Here is a 22472-nt window from a genome sequence, read left to right as displayed (position 1 = left end):
GGAGTGTCAGAGACCCTGCCCTGGGAAGAAGTTGAGTGTCAGAGACCCTGCCCTGGGAAGAAGTTGAGTGTCAGAGACCCTGCCCTGGGAAGAAGTTGAGTGTCAGAGACCCTGGGGGAAAGTGCCCAGGGGGGAGGAAGATGAGTTTGACTCTTTTATTAGCAGGATATTCAGGTAGAGATGCTCCTCAGACACTAGGAGAACCTAGATTCGGTTGGAAAGTCTGGGCAGCGGGGCGGTACACACGGGAGCCATCTTTGTAGATGTGACAGCTGACCCCAAGAGTGAGCTCTCTCAGGGAGACTTGATAGGTCAGAAGGCTTAACCCAAACCTTGGGGCACACCTATATTTAGAGGCAAAAAAAAAAAAAAAAAGAACAAGTGGAAACACAGCAAGAGCTGCCTGACAGGTAAGGCGCTCTATTTCAAAGTGTCCACAAGAGCGGGAGGTCAGCGGTTCCAGCCACCGCGGTGAGACTACGGGGAAAGAACACATCATTGGGATCCTTGAATAGGACCGTTCTAGTCAGGTGGTGTGGACGAACGTCCGATATCAGAAAAGCGACGATGAGGGGAATGCAGGCAGCTAGGCATGGAGGGCCAAGCAGAGACCCGCGGCCGGCGGCGGTGGAGACGCAACCGAGTGCGGAGCGCGGCGCCGGGTGCTGGGAAAACAGCAACGCGCCTAGGGATGGAGGTAGCAGGGAAAGATCCAAGAGTCCAGGGAGTGGGGACATTTTCCTTCGATCCCAAACCTGCCTCCAAATTCTCTAAGCCCTGGCGGACCCCAAAGTACTTTATTCTTCTGGGGGCGGGGAGTTAAGCATAGTCTTTGCCGGGGCCATATCGCGTTAGCCATATTCGAGAAAAGGTCTGGAGGCGCTAGAGGAAGGGAGCAGAGAAGTGAGGGGCTGGAGGAACAGGGTGTGGGGTAGGAGGAACCCCGAGGGCGCGCCCCTCGCGGACAGCAGCCCCGACAGTCCTCGCAGCCCGGGCCCCGCGGAACCGCCCCTCCTTCGCAGCGCACTCACCGCTCCGACTGCGAATAGTGGCATCGGCCCAGCAGGTTGAGCTTGCAGAGGTGCAGGTTTCCGCAGCTTTTCTGGCAGAACTTGCGACGGCAGACCCGGGCTCCGGTAGTGGCCACCACGGACCGGGTGACCCCGGCCCCGCCGCCGGTCTCCAATATCACGAAGCGGTTGGGCCCGGCCGCCTCCAGCACCTCGCAGAGCTGCGCCTCGGAGAGCACGATCTCGTCGAGCAGCGCGTCCAGGGCCATGCGGCCCCCGTGGGCGCACAGGATTTTGGTGATGAAGCAGCACACCTCAGGGTCCGCCATGGCTCTGCTCTGGCCAGGCCGCGAGGCGCGGGACTCTGCTCCGGGGAGAATCGAAACTTACAAGAGCCCCGGGGGCGGGGGCGGGCGCGGGCGGTGCTCGAGTTGGGCGCGCCACGGGCCCGCGAATGCGCGCTCCCCGCTGTTAGCGGAGCCCAGAGGTTTCGGTTTCCCGCTCGGCTCTGGGTCCCCAGGACCGAGGTCACCAACCCGATCCCTGCGTCAGATGTAAAGTCAACCGCGACGGCAACCGAATGGAAAGAAAGCGAACAGCGCACGGGCGGATCTGCTGGCGACCGTGGCGGCCACCCGTACGGCTCCCGCTGAGTTCTAGCCCCCGAGAGGGTGAGGTTCCCCAGCTGGGCAGGGTGAGGCTTCTTCCGAAAGAAGAGAAAGTAAAAATGATACTGAGGCGCTTTTATAAGCCAGCCGAAGTGGCGAATGACGCGAGTTTTGGAGCCCTCTTGAGGAGTCTTCTCTCCACCCCACCCATCCGGGAAAGAACACATCTAGTGAGCACTTGCTCGGGGCTGGACGCCCTGCCGCCGGTATTAATCTTCTTAACAACTCCACGAGTTAGGTATTGTTGTCCTCACTTTGTGTTTGAGGAACAAACGTGAGCAATACGCACAGCAATCATGCTGGAACCCGGACACTACTGAAGTGCCCCAAATCTGGCTCCCAGACCCCAGATCGTGGACCGCCTGGCTAGGGCCGATGTGCACGTTCTCCCATGGCATCGTGCCCACCTTAAAAAAAAGCGATTATTCCTCTCTCATTTGCCTTCTCTCGAGTTTTTTGAAGAACCATTTCTTGACCTTTCTTGCCTGCCTGTAATCGCTAACCTCGGTGCCCCAGGCATCGCTTCATTCTCCACAGCAAGCAGTCAGAGGTGCATGTTTGGACTTATCCCAAGTTTTCAGTTACGCTTCTCTCTTTAGACATTTAAACAAGCCCTTTTCCCCGTGTGGACCCAGTTGGGCTCCCAGAGTTTATATACAGATTATCTTACAGTGAAAACATTTGAGCTACAGAAGATGTTAAAGAAATTGTATCTGAAATTCTCTTACTCTTGACTAAATCAAAGCCTCCAGAAAATACAGCTACCATTAACCTTCCAAGGGAGTTTCCTGCTAATTCCGTTGCCCGGTGAAGACAGACTGCCCATTGTCATTAGCATCAAAAAACCCAATAGAACCTTCCATATCCTCCCCATTGAAGCCCTTAAAAAAAAAAACAAAACAAACAAAAAAAAAAAAACCCTTAAGTTGAGATATAAACTTTTGGCTGTTCCAGGAGTTTTTCCGTTACTGGGAGCTACCCAGCCCTCCTAAGGTATAAATAAATCTAGTCTTTCCTCCTGTTCATCTGTCTATTGTCAGTTAATTTGCAGGCCCCCAAGCCTGGACCCATCTTGGAAGAGGAAACAGTTTTTCCTCTCAGCACTCCCAAGTAAAATAAATGGGTCACTGATCAGATCAGAAATAAACCTTTTTAAAAAATGGTAGAATACGGTTGTCCGATTAGAAAGTCTTCAAAATGATCAACGCAAATTCTCAGTTTAGTAATTCGCGGTAGATGAACTGTGTCTCTCAAGAAGAGAATACTTTGGTATGAAAACCAGCCAAACCTGGGGCTCACTCAGGATCATCTGACTTCCTGTTCCCTCTAGCTATTACTTCTATAGTTGCCTTGATCCACGTGGCCTTATCTGTGTTCTGACTGGTTCCCAGCACAGGGCTTGCATTATCAAATCAATTAAGTTCAACATGGTATCTTCTGTGTGGTCTTACATTAGTCACTCTGAACATGCAGAAGTTTAAGAAATAGTCCCTACCCTCAAGGAGTTTGTGTTTGGGAAGACATGAAAAAGCATTCTAACATAAGGGAATCAGTTGTTAAAAAGAAAACCACAGGCCCAAAATGCATCCCTTATGCTAAAAACCCATGAGAGCAAACATAGATTTAACTGCAGTTTTACCCTCTCCCAGAAATAGTCTCAATCAGTCTAGTCAAGAACCAGTAAGATAATCTGTCAGTGAGCCCTCTCCACCCTCCGCGCCCCCAAAAGGAAGAAGAGGCGATCTGAATGATAAAATCCTTACCTTTTCTTTCCCCCAAAAAAGATGATGTCCTGGTCTAAAAATAATCCTTTCTCTCTTTTGCTAATAATGCCTACCACACCCTTCTGCCTATAAAAACCTTCCATTTTGTACAACCCTTCAGAACACCCTTCCACTTGCTAGAGGAGATGCTGTCCGATTTCTGAATCCCTTGATAAAGCCAATTAGGTCTTCAAATTTAGTCAGTTGAATTTTGCTTTCCAAAAGGTTAAATGCTGCAATCGGTGTATGAGACATTTGAGAAGAAAGAGCACAGTTTGGCTAGAATGGTTGGGAATAAAGATATAAAATTCCCCTCAATTTGAAGCCATGAAAAAATGATTTAAGGGATTGTGAGAAGGGAAAAAGCAGGCATTTTGGGCAATTTTGAAATGTGTGTTGTCACAGGTGGACTTCTCCAGGAAGCAGACACTGATATGAAGCTCAAAGCTCGGAATACAAAAGGTTTCCCAGGGTGTGACATCAGAGAAAGTCAAAGGAAGAAGCAACATTGGTCCCTGGGAGCTTTTAGATTGCCGTGCAGACCTCACAAGTCTGCCAGCCTGGCCACCACCTTGCTTGGTCATGGGGGAGAGGGGCACTACAGAAGTACTATGTTTTAGCTCAAGCACTGGGGCAGATCCTGAAGGAGCTAAAGCTGGAGGCTACGGCCTAAACACACTCCCTGAGTTGGGCAATAAGCCCTAACGTAAGGGGGATCTAAGTGACACACTATCTGCCATAGGCCACCCTTTGCGGCACCTGTATCTATTTCTCCATCTGTGTTCAGGGAACAGCTCCTTTAGGCCTCTGATGGCCCGCTCTTCCTGAAAGGAAACTTAGCAGAGGGAAGTCAATGGAATGAACTCTAGCCCCTGTCACAGCAACCAGCTGCAAAGCCACCACAGGCCTCATGCTCTACCTCTACCACTCTGCAGTCTAATTCCCCTCTCCCTCGATTACCACCTCAGGTTACTTGGGTGGGCACCTGAAATCCCCATTCCTAAGTGCTCCGACTACCTTCTCAGACTAGGGCTGTCATTCTTGTCTTGTCCATTCAGTCACAATCACAGCACCGAGTGCCAACTGACACCCAAATTATTAGTCACCCAAGTCCCCGCATATTCCTCCGGCTGTCTTAATAGTGGCCCTACTTCCTTCTGCTGAGTAGCTCAATTGCCACTGAACAGTTCTTTGTCTGACCTCTTAGTCTCTGACCACAAGGAGGCCAAAGAGCCTGGTGACAGCCATAACTTGTAATCCAGTGGAATTTTTACTGTTTTACTCCAGGCAAGAATGTGCCCCTTTGGGGGACCAAAAGCTCTAACCCTGCCGAGCCCAGAGTTGTGGAGACAGAGAAGTGCAAATGGGTCACAGGCATGAAGCTAATGGGGGTCACTCATGCTTCCACCCCTTGTTTCCAGACCCACGCACTCTTTCTATCAGGGAAACAGCACCATACTAAGTTGTGTGATGAAAGTCACATACTACGAAGTCCTGGAGGAAATGTCATCATTGCAATGTATTACCTCCATGCTGGAGCTTCAGCTGCAACAGTAACGGACCTTTATATATCCAGCAGCTTCTGGGGATAGGGTGTGTGATATGACCAGCAGATCCTATATTCATGGGCCCACTCCCCCACTCTCGGTGCCATAGACAGAGTCCTCTGGTCAGATGCTATGTTACATGGGATTCTAAGTCCGTGGATCAGATGATCTTTAAGCCCCCCGAGAGTGGTGCTACTGAGGCACTGCAGGCAAGGAAAGCAGCCCCACATTTGGAATCAGCGTCCATTCCTGTGAGAGCAAAATGCCCGCCCTTCCAGGGAAAAGGGGGCCCCAATGTAGTCACCTGGTCACCAAGTAGCCTCTTGCCTCCTCACCAAATATAAAAGCTGAGCATTGGTCTTTATGGCTGGCAGGTTGGACATGCAGAGGTGGCAGTAGCTATATTCGTTTTGGTAAATGACAGTCCATGCTGTTAGGTTTTTACATCAACCCCATCTCTGCCACCATAGCCTCCTTGTTCAGGTACCCACCATGTAGCAGTCGGGAGCGAGGGGGTTCTGACAAAGCCTGGCTCCATTAACTGGATAAGTTATTCTGTCTAGTTGGCACATCTTCTGTGATAGATACTTACTAGTGGACTTCAACATGTGATATACACAACTTCCCACTCTGAGTGCACTCCTACAGGTCCATCCATGTTCCTCTGCCCCACACCTTCTTATCTCTGATGTTATATCTGTTCCTTTCAGGCCCCCTACCCACAAGCCAAGCCACACATCACTGCCACGGATTCACATATGTTCTAACCGAGGGCCATTCTCCTTCCAGGCAGAGTGGACGCCCAGATGCACCTCCCAAAGCCCCTCCCACTGGGGCGATTTCCCCTCACCACTGTGTTCTAAGCGAGTGAGACTATAATACAGCCGCCGTCCGTGTCTCGCTTGCATGCACATAGTGAGACGACGACCCATCCAGAACTCGAGCTTGGTCTTGTCTTTCCTCTTTTAGCAATTTATGTGGGACCGCCTCGTATGGCCCTCGGTGTTAAGTTGGGGGAGGAGTGCCAGTGCAACTGTAATGAGTGACACGAAGATCCAGGCTACTTACTCCTCAGTGAGTACTGTGCTCCGTCCGGATGGTGCTCAGTCCCAGATGTACCTGTTTCGCCTCATGATGGCGATGATGCTGGGCCTGCCGGGCTTTATGATCTGACGTGTCAAATAGGACGTAGCTCGTGTGGGCCAAATCCAACCCACGGTCATTTGTTATCTCTACCAGTGCCCAGCAGCAAGCTAGGAGCTTCAAAAGGAGTGTAATTCTTCCCCGCAGTTGGCATAACCTTGTTCTATGATCCCAGGGGTCTGCATTCCGATTCTTCTGCTGGGACATGCCATTAAGGCAGCACTGCATGTCTTCCCGTCATTGACACTATCAACACTCTAGCCTCTGCCAGATGGTAGAGTCCAAGCAGAAGAGCTGTTTGTATCACAGTCTGGACCTGCTGCAGAGCTCTTTCTTTCCTGCTCCAAGCCCCACTCAAAGCTGGCCACCTTCCACGTCACCCAATACGTGGGTAGCAATAGTATTTGTAGGTGTAGCATGTGTTTCCTCAAGAACCCAAAGATTCCTAACAGGCTTTGTGCTTCCTTTTTCCTAGTAAGGGATCGAGATGCAGCAATGTCTCTTTTACCGAGGAGGAAATGTCCCAGCATGCTGCTGGCCATCAGGCCCCTCACATCTTTAGTGAAGTGGCAGGTCACGGAATCTTTGTAGGATTTAACTCCCACTCTCTGGGACCCGTGTCATATGAAGTCACTACCATGTGCACTGCCTTTTTCTCATCCTGCCTGAGCAGCATGGTATCACCAATGTCATGGGTCGAGGTGACGTTATGTGGGATGTCCAAAGTCTCCAGTTCTCTTGGGACTGTTTCAGGACAAAGGACTGAAGAGTGAACACAAAACTGTGGCAAAACTCTAAATGCTTGTTGGTACTCATTCTGTGTGAATATGAACTATTTCTGATCCTCTTTCCTGATTGGGATAGAAAAGAAAGCATTCGCCAAATCGACGGCTGCCAACCACGTAGCTGAGGCTGCGTAACTCCAAGCTAGCCAAGCCACTACAGCAGGCACAGCAGGTGTAGAGGGGTTGCACTTCTTGCAGTAGTCTGCAGTGATTCTCTAGGACCCATCCAGTTGCTGCAAGGTCAACACTGGCTAGTTATACAGAGATACAGGACAACATTTCTTCATCATTTTTATATTTAAGAGTGGCACTAATAGCTGTGGAGCCTAATGCTCTCGTGAGCCTTCTGGCCTTAACATCATGTATCTTTCCAGCATATCCACTTTGCTGAATCTTTTATCCTTTCTTTACTGTCTGCCCCAGAAATTTAGGCATTCCAACCTCATTCTTTGTAGGCCATCAATTTTCCAGGAGCCACCCAGCAACAGATTTGCGCCATCCTCTGGTTCTTCACAGGATGCTAAAGCTCAGAACCTGTGAGAGCACTCCTATGTCAATAAATTCTCCTGTAGACAGTCTTATATTCCAGCTCCCTTGGTACAGCAGGTTTGTTCAGAATTGTAAGGTATAAAATCAAAATGAGTCACTCATTTTAGAAGATTGACAAGGAAAGGAGAAGAGAGAAGAAAAAGGAAGAGGAATCATTCAGGCAGAGAGAGGGTTTTTTTTTGTTTGTTTGCTTGCTTGTGTATTAATGTTTTACTGGAAGATCTGGGCATATGTGAACATTTCAAAGACATAAATCTCGGGAGAGTGCAAAGCTGCAGTTTCTAGGGCATATTAGCATATGAGGCTACGAGATTACTTGAACCACCACCAGTTGAAAAGGGAAGCAAAACATACACAAGGCAGCAGTGAGTCAGCTATGCTAAGTCAGAGAAATGAAAAGCACATAAACACCAGAGGGTTGAGTCAGATGTCATGTCCAAAGTCCACGGTAAACAGATGTTCTCCAGGAGATATGGAAGTCCAGGGAGGCATTAGTCAGCCAGGCAGAGGAGGGTGGAGGTAAAGGGCCGGCAGAGGGGTTTTCCCTAGATTGAACCTGCCCAACAGCAAGCTCCCTGGGAACACGTGAACTGGGAGGGAAGAAGCTGTAGGTGTGGTGGAGGGATTGACTTTAGAGTAAGAAGGGCCGTTTCCCTCTTTGAAGGTAAATTTACAGACTTTGCTTTGGTGCTGTTCAAATGAGGAACTTCGGGTTGCAAGCCTTCTGCCGGGATGAAAGCACAGGCGATGAACATGTTGTACTCCAGAGGTGGGGCAATGGGAGGATGAGATGGCTTGCTGGTAGTCGGCTAGCCCCGAGGGAGCCCCCTGCCTCCTGGTATTTGCACCACTGTGTAGTCTTCTGCCACGTTCCATAGAACTGATCTGTGTAATCAACAGGATATTACAGAAGCAACAGTGTGAGTTTCAAGATGAGGTCATAAAAAACATGCTGACTTCCATATTGTTCACTCTCTCTGGGGAAGCCAGTAGTTATTGAGACAGGTTAGCTAGCATATCCCTAGGTAGACAGGGAGGTCCCTGGTGGAATGAACAAAGACAGCCATATCCTAAAACACCTTCGCTCCAGGACAAAATGTAACAACGCCTTGCGGTTAATCATAAAATTCCTTTTGGCCTGACAAATGGAGCAGATCTGATAGAGAAGAGTGGGTTATTTTGCTAATTCCTTCAGGATGGGCAAGCAGAACAAACCTGGTAGACGAATTTCATTAGAAGGCGCCAGTTCCCTTCTCCAGACAGTTTCCCTTCCCCAAGCAGGCAAGGGAAGGTAACAAAGTAAGAGCTTTTGCCTCAGTCACGGGGCACCCCCTTTCGGGACCCCCTCCCACGCAAGAGCTCTGACCCTTTGCTTTCAATAAACTATCCTCTTTTTAAAACTCTTTGCCTCTCCTGGGTCCGTGTTTCCATTCTTCGGTCTCATGAGACACAATCCCGGCACTCATTCACTCCAAAGTCCCCTACATTATTTGGGGACTCACAGAGACATATTCCTGCTTCATTATGTTGTGTGGATACGCAAGCAACCCAATGGAGAGGTCCATGTGGCAGGGGCCAAAGACTACCTACCTACAACCGGCACTAATTGTCCTTTTGGAGTGGGATCCAACAGCTCTAGCCAAGATGTCATGTGACGACAGCCCCATTTGATAGCTTGACTTAACCTCAGGGGAGACTTTCAGCCAAAACCACCCAGCTAAGCTACTCAACAGTAACTATGGGAGACGAGAATATTGATTGCTTTAAGCGATAAGTTTTGGGGTAAATTGTTATGCAGCAATGGATAATACAATATACCCAAACACATAAAGTAACAAAAGTCCAAAACACAAAGTAATGTGGACTATTTCAGGAAACTGGGTAAGTCATCAGGTCCAGTGGACTGAAAGAACGGATTAAAGGAAGAGATCGGATCAGAGGGAGTGGGAATTACAACAGGTGACCCGGTTGTGTGTGGCTGGAGAGGGAAAACAGGGAATGCACGACCGGGCTTGGAAGGCAGAGAGGCCCCAGCAGCAGGCTGCATCTGGGTGGCTTTTCATGGCTTGGGCTTCTTCCCTGAGTCCTATTCTACCTGGGATGGAACAGGATTATGACTGTGCCCTGAACCCCAAGCACTGGGTCAGACGCTGACAAGACCATCATTACTATGTCAAATGGACTCAAAGATGCAGGAGGCTTTGGCTGGAAACAAATGACAAAGATTTACTACAAGGTCTTAGAGATTGCAAACTGGAACACAGTTACGCAAAACCTACAAGGGTCCCATAGGAAAAAGAAAAGCTGAAGGCTCTTAAGGTACAAATTACCTTCTTGAGAAGAATCAGTCCTGCATTCTTAGCTCCTGGATTGGTCCAAAATGGTAATCTTCAGATATCTGGTGGTCTGGACAAGGGAATGGTTTCTTCTTGAGGTCATTTAATGGTCATCTGAGGGCTTGATGTATGACGCAGAATAGTCTGACGTGCATCCAGCGCTGATGAAGGACTGGAAAGTTCGGAAGTTTGTGTTCCTAGAATAAGTTAAAACAAGACTGGAATCATCTCCCCATGCCTCAGCCTACTTAAATTTAATAATTTAGCCACTTGATCATAGTGACTCCATTTTATTTCTTCCCTCTGAATAGTGTGGGACCCATGTGTTAAGTGCTTTTATAATATGAAGACAAAGAAAATGTGGCCTAGCCATACAATGGAATATTATTCAGCCATAAAACGGCATGAGGCACTGGCACATGCCACAATATGGAGGCGCCTGGGAAGCATTATGCTAAGTGAAAGAGGCGTTATTCCATTTATATGAAATGTCCAGAATAGGCAAATCCATAGAGACAGAAAATAGATTAATGATTGCCAGAGGCTCGGGGGGTGGAGGAATAGGAAGTGACTGCTAAGGAGTAGAAGTTTCTTTGGGAGGGTGATGAAATGCTCTGAAATTAGATAACGGTGATGGACAATCTTGCAAATATATTAAAAACCACTAAATTGTACACATTAAATAGTGAATTTTATGGCATGCAAATTATATCTCATTAAAAAAAGAACAAGACTGAAGCACATAAAATAGCACGGACTGTGGTCACCGCTATTCCAGATGCTTTCTGTATATAATTAATTTAACTATTGAAGGGGAGCAGAGTTTTGCCACCCCAAAATATGCCTTTTTTTCTTTTTTTTTTTTTTTATATATCTATTATATTAAGTTGGTTATTTTTAAGAAACAAAACTCGGGAAGCACCTTTGACCTCCCCCCAACCTCCTAAAATAATTTAGATAGAGGATCTGCTCCAGGAAGGAAACTATAACCATAGATAACTACAGTTTAATATGAACTAAGAGTGACAGACAGGGAGGAACCTGTTGGATCAAAGTCCCCTCTCTGTCCCATTGTTAGAGATGGCCCAGCAAACATTTGTCTATCAAACATTTGCTTTTCCATCTCCATGTGAATTGCTTTCTTCCCCTTTGGATTCCCAAACCACAACCTCTGCTTCTCCTTAGCTCAAAACAGCATATAACCCTTAACTGCCTGAGTTGTCCTTGTGTCCCAGATTCTTATGGAACCTCCAATGTACAAACACAATAAATTTGGTTATTTTCTCCTGTTAATCTGTCTAGTGTCAATTTGATTATTAGACCAGCCAGAACTTAGAAGGGTATAAGGAGAATTTTTCCTCCCCTACAATTTCATAACCAATGGACCTAGGAGGTAGGTACTATTATTATCAGGTGAGAAAAACGAGACCCAGAGAGGTTAAGTGACTTGCCCAAATCATACAGCTAAAGCAAGTGTTAGAGCCAAGAATCAAACCCAAGCAGTCTCTTTCCAGAGACTGAAAGCTTAACCACTATATCATTCTAACTCTCATTTGTGAATGATCTCAGGTGGGTTTTAAGCATATCAGTGAGATGAGTTTTCTTACCTCAGAAAATAAAAACTCAGAGAGGTTAAGTAACCTGCTCAAGGTCACAAAGGTAGGAAGCATGTGGAGAGCGGGGAGGCAGGGTTCGAATCCAGGTCTTTCTGACTCCAAAGCACACAACCCTATGTCATCTTCAGCTCTTGCTAGAGGCTAGGAGAGTAGGGGATGAACTGAACCTGGCCTCCCCAGAATCCCGCCCCTCAGCTGCTTGCTGATATAGGGAGTTCCTCCTCTCAGGGCTCATGGATTGCAATGCCTGGTGTTTTTCCTATTTACATTTTATTATGTTTATATTACTTTCTGATTTTCCAGTTATCTTTTCCCCCAAATAAACACTAGCAATCAGAAGTTGAAAATTATTTTTCTCAGTATCTTCCCAGAGACAGATCCATTAATTTTAATTGGTATAAATAAAAGTTATCTTTTATACAAAGGGTGCCAAAAACATGTATACACATTTTAAGAAATGAAAATTGTATTAAAATTGTGATACTCAATATATACCAATAACAAAAGATGAATACAAGTCACATTTGACTTCTGCAATTACAAAAGGTGCTCAAAGTGGTTACCATCAGCGTGCAGACACTTCTGATTACAGAGAACTACTGCTTGAGCAACATTGACCAAAGTGTCCACTTGTATATATTTTTTTGGCACCTCCAGTATTGAAATAAATATTGACTCCCATATCTTGAGCTCATTTCAGTTAAAAATTTGGCCTTAAAGAAGAACTTGGGAGTTTTTAAGTAGATGTCTCTTTTTCATTTTGGATTATGGAAAATTTCTATACAAAAGTAAAATGGTGAAATAAACACTCACATACTCCTCACCTAGCTTCAACATTTATCACTTATATATTTCTTATTAACTAGGTTTCCAATTTATTAGTAGTTCAGTCATGGCTATATTATCCTTTAGTACTAGTTAAATCACATTTTTAAAAGCAAAATGTGAATAGGCATTGTTTCTTGCTTTAAAAATTTATAGATGATTTATACTTTCTTCATTTTAATTTTCAGTATCTTCAGGTTATTTTAAAATAATGAAAAGCATATTTCTTGAAGGACTGTACTTTCAAATGTTTACTCCCAGAGTCATTCTGGCTCGTGCTTAGAACAGTCAAAAAGGGGTCCTCTCCCTCTGAGTCCATGTAACGCACGAGGAGGAAATGGAATAAAATTTGGTTGTTAAAGTCTTCTTTTTGATGGTAAGGTAGAATATTTGTGGACAAAAGAATCAAAAAACTAACAGCACTCCGTAGAGCTGATGAACAGAATTACTGTGGTTCATGGGAGAAATGCTGAGGGTTCTTTTGATGACACTTTTTCCTTATGGAGAATCCACACTAGAAAGAAATGCCAACACTTCTTACTGTCTTTCACATTCCCTCAGCAACTCACAACCCTGGTGAATCACAGGGCCATGATTCCAAGGACCTCAGTGGCACTACGCATCAGGACTAAATTGCAGCAACACAGACTCTGGAACAGCACTTTGAGTTCAGAGTTGGATTATTGATTAAAAAAGAAAAGGACACCCACAGATTTAGTGAGATGCAATTTACACATCTTAAAAAACACCTGTTGTAAGTAAGTATATATAACAATGTTTTTTAGAAAATCTACATAGTCATACAACCATCATCACAATCTGGATTATTTTTCAAAATCACTCAGAAACTTCTGTTCTATCGCAATTGCAATAAAGGTGCAAGTTCCAACTTTGCCTCTTACCCATGTAACCAGCTTTTGTGTCTATGTTAGTATGTGTTTCATAACACCTGGGTGAGCTTAGAGCTGTAGCTGGGAATAGCTGCTTCTCAAGCACACTCAGTGCCATGTTCTGCCCTTCATAATTATAGCTCCAGTTCAAACAGCCTCTGCAGGGATTTAGAAACTTATAGCAATATTTCAAACTGATGAAAATCAGAGGTCATTTCAATAGATTTAGCAAGTTCAACAGGGTTGTTTACAGCATTACCAGCAATACTGCCCTTAGACCCTGATGTGAGAGGCCCCTGTTCTGGGCTCTTGGTTCTGACCGCACCCTATGCCAGGTGTCAAGAAGCCATGGAGCTAAAGGGTTGTTAAATAAAAACTTTTAATTTCCATGGCTGAAAGTCGTTTTAAAAGAAAGGGTTTATTAGGCCATTGCCCACAAAAAAACAAAACAAAACAAAAAAACAAAAAAAACCAGTCTTGGGTCATGGAGTCTAAACCACCAATAGCATGGTTAGGTAGGAAAGACAACATGTCCATCATCCTGGGATTTTGCAAGTGTTTTCATTCATCAAGGGGGGGGGGGAGGGAGAGAAGGTGGAACAGGGCTAGTTCTGGGATAGCTGCCGCAGAGACTGCAAGGAAGAAGTTGATTAGCTGTGGGCAGCAGGTTGGAAAGTCCATGTGCAAATAAGAAGCTGAGGCTCCTGGGATTCTATGGCTCCTGGCGATTCTCTCTTTGGGGAAATAGCTACCTGGAAATTTATCCTAAATTCCAGGAATGTGAGCAGTCTTTTGTCAGAGCTGGTCCACAGCTATTAGCAGGCTAACTGTTCTGTCTCTCTTTCACTCGCCGGCTGCTGTAATTTTAATTTAGAGCATCTCAGAATTGTTTTTCTTGTCAGTGTTCTTGTAACCTTCCTTACCATGCTATGGTGCCCCTCATACAACCCCAAGCCTGTTTCCACCCTTGAATGGGTCTCTTCCCTGGGTCTGTCCTCCTTTTAGTCTGTCAGGGGGTGACAGCTCACAGGTGAGTGGGTGTCTAGAGCTTGCATTTGTTGCTGGGTGTCCATGCTCATGCACAAGGCCCCTCACAGTGCAGGATGGAGCCTGGCCTGAGTAGAGAAGGTTCTGGGCTGAGGGTGGGGCCTAGTTCTCTCCACACTGCCACCTGCAGCACAGAATTCTAAATTGGAACCCGACCTTCATAATGCTATATTTGTCAAGGAAGGAGGATAACATACTTTAACAGTTTGCTAAGCTGATACAAAATTTTTCAATGTTTAGACATGGTATGTGGACCTGTGTTTATATTATTTCATTTATATGAAAAGTCCAGATAGGCAAATCCATACAGACAGTAAATAGCATACATAGCAGTTAGAGGCTGGGGGAAGGTGGGTGAGGAGTAATAGTGCTGGTTACTTTGTACATCTCTGAGGTCTATGTAGGTGCCTGTCTGTATGTGTCTCTACATATGAATGTTTGTGTGTATAAAACTGTATGTATATATCAGTGAATTAAGATCATGTAGTCATTTCCTCTCTAAGTGAGTGCAGGGCAGGACGGGGGTGTTGGGGAGAGACAGGGGCTGGAGCATCAGGATGCAAAAAGAATATAAGAAATCACACCTGGCTCCTATGACCTTGTGGTATATTTGAGTCTCCACAGGGCTAGTTACGCGCTCCTATTCAGAGTGGTATGCAATGTAATTGAACTATGCCACAACTACCTATAAACGGGGAAAATTACTTCACTTCTGTAAATGTTAGTTCTTAGTCTGCTGGTTCTGAGGGTTGTACTAGATGTCCTTTATTTTTTGTTTTGTTTTGTTTTTAAGGAGGGCACAGCTCACAGTGGCCCGTGCGGAGATCCAACCGGCAACCTTGGTGCTACCAGCACCGGCGCTCTAACCAACTGAGCTAACCGGCCACCCCTGGATGTCCTTTAAAAGTCCCATCCAGCTGTAATATTGCACGAGTCGGTGATTTTAAACTACGCTTTCAGCCGTGTTAACTGGGGTCGGGCGTAAGATAAAGTCGTCCAATCAACACATATTACAGTACTTTATTGTGTGTAGGTATATCAGTGGAAATATGAAACTGTATTTTGAGGAACTCCCGCCTCCCGACGTCAGCTTCCTCGGTTCAGCAGAAAATTTTTTTCTAACCTTCCGGCACCTGCAGAGGATCGAGATCACGTGCCAGTCAGCGCTCGGGGTTGCTATGGAGCCCAATGCACTCCAAATCGGAAGTGGTCCTTGAAAATTACTTTCCCAGGAAACTTGTATTATTAAAACAATGTCATTCTAATTCGCTTTTTCCTAAAGCAAATTCTTGCTATCAGCACAGAAAGCTACGCTCTCCTCCCGAGAGGAACTTCTATTCCTGCAGTGGCGGCAGCGGAACGGAACCAAGGAGCAGAGTGCTCGGGTCTCCCACGAGCGCTTCTCTGGAACGGACCAGCCCCCTCCAGCGGGGTTGCCGTGGAGACGAAGCGAGCTGTGGATGCGGAGGAGCGCTGAGGCTGGGCCTTTACTACCTGACTGCCCAGGGGGCTCACAGGACCCACGCCAAGATGGTTAGTGGCTCTAAACAGTGAGGGAGAATTTTCAGTAGGTCCTGCGACTGGAGATTTAAAGTTCCCAGAACACTACTGGGCAAAGTCTAGGCGTGTCAGCGGAGGATCTATCTCCCTGCCCTCCCCGTGTTCCCATGGGGGACCGGGATGCTACTGTAAATACCTCGAAGCTTTCTTCTCTCCTACTTCTCCATTTCCTCACACCTGAGCTGCGCGCGGGATGGAAAGCAGACCAAGGGAAGGCTGAGATGACAAGCTGCACGAAATCACCTCTTACCTCACTCTCATTGGAGAAGATAAAGAAGTTGGGAGTAACTGTTTGGTTCAGCTCAAGTACAGGATGATGGCCCTTTTAGTAAAATGCGTGTTACTGAAAGGGTTTGAATAGGTTATCCTGGGGTTCGTTGTTAAGGATTTGACTTGTAAATCCTGGAGCTGTCACTCTCAGTTTAAAACTGACCATCTGCTTTGGGTCATACAGATGTCTGTTGTTTCTTTCACAGATGCTTTCAAGGGCCAAACCTGCTGTAGGCGGAGACTTACTGCACACTGACAAAAGAAAGAAGAAAGGTAGGAAGATTCCAAAACTAGAGGAGCTACTTTCACAAAGAGATTTCACTGGAGCTATTACCCTACTGGAGGTAATGTTCAAAGAAGGTTGCTTCTTAGGAGGTGAATACCAGAATATAGATGAATGTTTGGGTGAATTCTGGTTGCTGTGCTGTTGGAACAGGTGGGTGCATTCTGGGGCTTCCTGTAAATCTAGTCAGGCACAGACTCCAGATTCTAAGTTAATTATAAGTCTAATCTAAGATGAGCTAAAAAGACTTACTTCGTGAGGGACTTTTTTTTAAATTTTATTTGGGAATATTAGGGAACAGTATGTTTTTCCAGGACCCATCAGCCCCAAGTAAAGTTGTTGTTTTCAATCCAGTTGTGGGGGGCGCTCACTGGCCCATGTGGGAATCGAACATTCCGGTGCCTGGGTGTTATGAGCACTGCGCTCTAACTAACTGAGCCAACGGGCTGCCGGATCTTGAGGGATATTTTTAATTATGTCTAGTATGGCTGATGGCGAATCCAATCTAAAAATATGGAGTGTCATTTAACGCAGTGTCAGTTCACACATTATGTATCCCAACTCGTGACCGATATACCTATGATGTGTTTAAAATTTTGGTCAAACTTAAATCTACCATCATTCTTCATGCTTATTGTCAAAATAATGTATCTTCAGAAAATATTTCAATCTCTATGGCAGTAGTTCTCAACTTTTAATATGCATCAGAATCACCTGCGGTGCTTATTAAAGTGCATATTCCTGGGCTTCTGCCTTAGGGGTTCTGATTGTTTACGGAATCAGTCTTCAGTGGTGCTCAGGAACCTGCCTTTTAGACGAGTAGCCTAAGCATTTCTTATGTAGATGATGCAAAGACACTACACTTTGAGAAACTCTTTGTGGGAAGCACATGGTATAGGAGAATAAAGGGGGGGGTACACCAAAGAATGAGGAGATGGGGTTTGACAGCCAGCCTGGTCATGTTGTACCACAATCATTTCTCCAAAGCACTTCTCAGACATCTAACTCGTGATCTATCAACAATAATTGTTTTAATTTGCTTTATATATTTTTCTCAGTCTTTCACGGATAGTCCTACTTCTTTTAGTGCTCTGGTACTGAGCACAGTGTTTAACTTTTTTGTATCAGCCTTCTCATCTTTAAAGTGGGGAGTTGAATGATTTGGGAGCTTATCCAAATCAGTTATAATCTCTGAGTAAATAGACGTGTGTACTAATGGGACAGGTTTGAAGAGTGAGGTTGAATGCAGTTTACTGCATGGAGGGTGAGAACATGGGCTTTGGAGTCAAATATTAAGTCCCTACCACCCCACTTACTGGCTGTGTGGCCTTGAGTTTATTGCTTAATCTCTCCAACCTTCAGTTATTTGGGATTAAATATTTCACATAATTCTTATGTTCCTTACATATCACCCAGAATTGTTATGAAGATAGTGCTTAAATACTTTTCTGGGGTGAGGTGTCAGTAAATACAGAAAAATAAATGTGAAATATTTGAAAATATAAATTTCTGTGAGAATTAGAAGGTAACTCTGCTGAGTTCTATAGGTATAGGTTTAATTAAACTGGGTTGTGACTTGCTTCTATTACTTAATGATTTTTTAATATTCATCAGTAACTTAATGAAGCAATTTTTAAAACAGAGGGCTTACTTTTAAAAGTTTTGCATGATTTCTTTTCATGAAATTTTAACCTGAAGTTCAAACGTCATGTTGGGGAACAAGAAGAGGATACTAATTTGTGGATTGGATACTGTGCTTTTCACCTGGGTGACTACAAGAGAGCTTTGGAGGTTAGTTTAAAAAAAAATTATAACAGAAGGGCTCTGAAAATGTTACTAAGCTTTGTATTATAATAGTAGATGCTCATAATAAAATTCAAACAATATAGAAGGGAACAAAGTATAATGAAAAAAAACCCACCCTATCTGCTGCTCCCAATTCTACTTCTTTGTCAATGGAGGCAACCATTAGCTCTTTTTTGATGTGTTGCTTCAGAAATATTCTATATATGTTCAAATATAATATGTGTGTATATATTTATATATGTACATCTATTATATATATATATATATATATATATATATATATATGTACACATACCGATATATTTTTTGTTTATTTTTAGATATAAGCTAATGAAATAACATTAATATTTCTTAAGTAAGTCTTCAGGAGAGGGAAAATAATCCATTTTGATAAAAAAATTTTCATGAGTCATTTCTCAAAAGAACTTAATTTTTATTTTGTTTTGTTATTTTTAGACCCCAGGCCATTTCATTTCTGCAGTTTGTTAGCCCAAATCAGTGTTAAAAGGAGAAAAAAAAATATGTGTAAGATTATATGGAACTAGCCCTGCATGGGTAGGATTGAGCTTTCACTTCAGTATTTAAGTATTCGGGTATAGAATCGTTGAGCATGTAGGATTCCCCAAATGGGAACTTGCCCAGTCTCAGTAAGAAATCCTATTCCATAATAGAAGGATGGCCCATCAATTGCTTTACTGCTGAAATGACATCACTGTTTAATATATATTTCAGGAATATGAAAATGCGACAAAAGAGGAAAATTGCAATCCTGAAGTCTGGGTGAACCTAGCCTGTACCTACTTTTTTCTGGGAATGTATAAACAAGCAGAAGCTGCTGGATTTAAAGGTAAAATGGGCCCTTTTAATGTCTGGTATTCATTATTAATAGGAAGTCATTTTGGAGATTTAAAAACTTAATATTTAATTCCTTTTACTGTTGAGGAAAAGGCAAGTGATATTACAAAGCTAAAGCATAGCTTTACTCATCGAAGAATATTGGATTTGAGCAAATTTATGTTTAAAGGAAGAGTTTATCTCTGTGCTGCTCCCCCCACCCCACCCCACCTCCGCAGAAGCTACAGAAGAAAGGTACAAGAATGAGAGAAGAAAAAGGGCTAGATATCTTTCTTAGGCCACATCATGGAAGCATATTCATGATATGTTAGGAGCTGACAGGAGTTGGGTGCCATTCAGGTGCTTATGGATGTGGATTTCATAGGTGCTTTTCCTGCTTCTGAGTGAGAAGTAATTTCAGGTTGAAGAATCCGTACTTCTTTACTTTTGTTTTCCTTGTCATGACAATCATCTTAGGAGAACTAGACTCAAATCTGCCAATAAGAGGAGGGCAAAGGGAAATATGGGAGGAAAGATTGGGAATAATTAGAGCATGAATCACATTAAATTCAAAGAAATATACAGAACGTAGGCAAGGGAATGTCTGTTAGGAAATTTGTTAAGGAAGAGTATATTTCGGTTGAGAATTTTTAGCGAATTAACTGACATATACATATTTAGAAAGAATTCCTGCTCAAATTCATGGGAAATGTGGAACTCAAAGCCTGTCTTGATTTGTACCCAAATTGTTTCATATGTACTAATACAGTGTTCCTAATTTAGTTACAAGGGCCTTTAAGTTACTTTATCTCATGTTTCTAGACTTGATCTGTGCCTAGAACAGTGTTAGTCACATAGGTGACCGAGGTAGTTCTCTCTCTTTTCATATATATTTTCTCTTTTTCATACATTGACGTATGACTTTTTGCTGTAAAGCGACATTGGATTGGGTGTCCAGAGCTAGGAAGATTCTCCCAGAGTGCAAAGGGGATTTGAACTTGAAAGGTGTTCACCTTTTTGCGTGGCTACCTGTTTGACTGTGGCAGAGAATCATGCTGGAAGATCTGTGGAGTAGAGACTGGGCTAAGTTATTCAGAAACTATGGCAATATAGTAATTGTGGCAAAGGAGATTCCAGAAGGATTTGACAACGAAGACTGGGAAGCACAGCTGAATGAGAGTGGGTTCCTACACGTATCGAGATGACCATACCTGTTTATGCCCAGTCTTGGGTTCAGTGAACGACACAGTGGTGGGCTGTGTGTGTGGAGTGCTGTGCTGGGGGTCGTCATAATCGAATCAGGTAGAACAAATGGTGGGGAAGAACAGAACCGTGGAACATTTTTCTTCCGGTTCGTGATGCTGTTGCAGCTCCTGCAGTTGGAGACCAGCCTGGCATGGTATAGATTACATAGCAGAGACATATCAGGAACAGGTAGGTAAGGGTTTGGGAAGATTTATAGGAGTCTCATCTTATTCCTGTGTGGGACTAAGTGCCTCAGAAAAGTGAGTTCTTTAATAAGCAGCTTGGATTTTTTTTCTTTTTCCAGCTCCAAAAAGCCGACTTCAAAACCGCCTCCTCTTTCACTTGGCTCACAAGGTACCGACATTCTCATTTCACACTTGTTGTTTTTAAATTTTTTTTTCCTTCTCGTTACCAACAATGGTGAAAAATAGTTAACTGTAAATTCTTGGTATGTCCATCTAGTGGACTGAAACACTTATCATTATGAAATATCTCTCTTGATGTGTAAAAATTCTTTTTCACATCTAGTCTGTGTTGTCATATTTGTGTAGCTACACCAGCTGTTTTTGGGTTACTGTTTGCCTATTATATCTCTTTCCATCCTTTTACTTTCTACCTTTCTGTGTCCTTATATTTTAAATGTCCCTCTTATAAACAGAATATAAAAATGATAAAGAGACGTAGGAAAAAAGGAAAGGGAGAAAATACAAAGAAATAAATAGAAAAGAAAAAGAAAGTAAGAGGAAATGGGGGGTTGAGTAATTAATATGAGCTGTGACTTAAAGGCTTTCCATTGTCAAACCTGTGCTTTGAGGTTTTTCCATTCTTTCTCTGAAGAAGAGACAACAGGAGAAGAAAGCAAGAAGGTGAAGGGAAGCAGGGAGAACCTAGACATAAAATGTCTGAAGGAGAAGGAGGATTTAAAATCTCGATAACATTGGTGTTGATTTCTCTGACTCTATTCTAATGTGAAGCTTTACATGTATTTTTCTTTCTCACAATTTTAGTTTAATGATGAGAAGAAGTTGATGAACTTTCATCAGAATCTTCAGGATATCACAGAAGATCAACTCAGTTTGGCTTCCATTCACTATATGCGATCTCACTACCAAGAAGCTATTGATATTTATAAGCGAATACTGCTAGATAACAGGTCTGTGTCCTCTTATGCCCACTCGAAATCTCATTGTGTTCGTTTCTTCTGTAACTAATGAGGACATAGTGTCCTTTCGATCTAAACCATGTATTCAAATCTGCTTAGCTAATAATCTGGTGAGGTTAATAACTTCTTATTGTCTAGATCAAGGTTTATCCACTTTTATTTCATTATCACCCTTCCAAGGAGCCTTTTTAGACTTTTCCTAATTGTCCTCTCATGAAATTTTATCACAACAGATATACTAGATATCTGTTTTTGTACTATATGTGTATCAAGTTCTATACATAAAATGAGTAGTACCATTTCCCACCTCCTTACAAGAACCAATTTTTGGCCCTTTGGTGGTGATGTTGCCCCCATTGAAAAATGCATGGTCTAGATGTATCAATTTCAGTGTTATAGTTACATCGTGGGTAACTTGCTGACAAAATTAGAAACAAATAATTCTGAAAAATTAACATTCCAACTTTGTCACTGACCACGTGGCCTCTCTCCCACGTTCCAAAGATATCTCATCCACCTCTCTTCTCCCTTCTTTTGCTTTACTTTCACAGTCTCCCACTCATTCCCATTTTCACTCATCGAGTCTACTTGACTTGCCTGTCCATCCTCTCTATGGTGTGTGCTTATTTACGTCTGTGCTCAGCTACAGCATATGTTCATTTGTAAACATGAGCAGGTAGGAGCTGAACTTTTTCCCTTTCTTCTCTGGTGTCATCTTTTATCCTACTTGTATCAAAACACTCAAATATGACAATACAAAAAGAAAATGATTACACTGATTATATCTTGCCTTCTTTCTTCAAAAGGCAAATTCATGTCCTATTTGCCTGGCTGTTCATTGGAGCCATTAAAAAAGTCTTTGTGGTTTGACAACATTCCTGTGAAGTAGACTTAAACTGTTAACCTTAATTCTTCCATCTACCAGGGAGTACCTTGCCCTCAATGTGTATGTGGCCCTATGTTACTACAAGCTGGACTACTATGATGTGTCTCAAGAAGTTCTGGCTGTTTACCTCCAGCAAATTCCTGATAGTACCATCGCACTCAATCTTAAGGCCTGTAATCATTTTCGCCTTTACAACGGCAAAGCAGCTGAGGTAGTGATGGAAACTTATCTTTAACTTTCTTTTTTT

General features: G+C 43.8%; 2 protein-coding genes and 1 long non-coding RNA gene across 5 annotated transcripts in view; 1 reads left to right on the top strand and 2 right to left on the bottom strand.

The window, feature by feature from the left end:
- ZC3HAV1 (zinc finger CCCH-type containing, antiviral 1) overlaps positions 1-2531 on the bottom strand; it is a 48958-nt gene extending 46427 nt beyond the window's left edge. Inside the window, exon 1 of one of the 2 annotated variants that reach the window (XM_033098710.1) lies at positions 1032-2531. In XM_033098710.1, the coding sequence (XP_032954601.1) occupies positions 1032-1339 (308 nt within the window). In that variant the 5' untranslated portion in view covers positions 1340-2531. The remainder of the gene's footprint in view (positions 1-1031) is intronic. The other variant, XM_033098708.1, reaches the window with a different exon arrangement.
- Positions 2532-6890: 4359 nt separating this feature from the next.
- LOC117018190 (uncharacterized) lies at positions 6891-11643 on the bottom strand. The gene is made up of 3 exons (XR_004422185.1): positions 11409-11643; positions 9796-9998; positions 6891-8350 (listed from the first exon to the last, which is right to left on the bottom strand). It is a non-coding gene; the product is annotated as an uncharacterized LOC117018190 (long non-coding RNA).
- Positions 11644-15117: 3474 nt separating this feature from the next.
- Positions 15118-22472, top strand: part of IFT56 (intraflagellar transport 56) — a 34828-nt gene continuing 27473 nt past the window's right edge. The window contains exons 1-7 of one of the 2 annotated variants that reach the window (XM_033099262.1): positions 15118-15712; positions 16216-16353; positions 17991-18083; positions 18831-18945; positions 20482-20531; positions 21185-21330; positions 22265-22436. In XM_033099262.1, the coding sequence (XP_032955153.1) occupies positions 15368-15712; positions 16216-16353; positions 17991-18083; positions 18831-18945; positions 20482-20531; positions 21185-21330; positions 22265-22436 (1059 nt within the window). In that variant the 5' untranslated portion in view covers positions 15118-15367. The remainder of the gene's footprint in view (positions 15713-16215; positions 16354-17990; positions 18084-18830; positions 18946-20481; positions 20532-21184; positions 21331-22264; positions 22437-22472) is intronic. The other variant, XM_033099263.1, reaches the window with a different exon arrangement.

Source organism: Rhinolophus ferrumequinum, chromosome 26 (genome assembly GCF_004115265.2).
Source record: "Rhinolophus ferrumequinum isolate MPI-CBG mRhiFer1 chromosome 26, mRhiFer1_v1.p, whole genome shotgun sequence".
Taxonomy (NCBI): domain Eukaryota; kingdom Metazoa; phylum Chordata; class Mammalia; order Chiroptera; family Rhinolophidae; genus Rhinolophus; species Rhinolophus ferrumequinum.
Note: the sequence above shows the minus strand (reverse complement) of the source record. Positions and strands in the feature narration are given on the sequence as shown.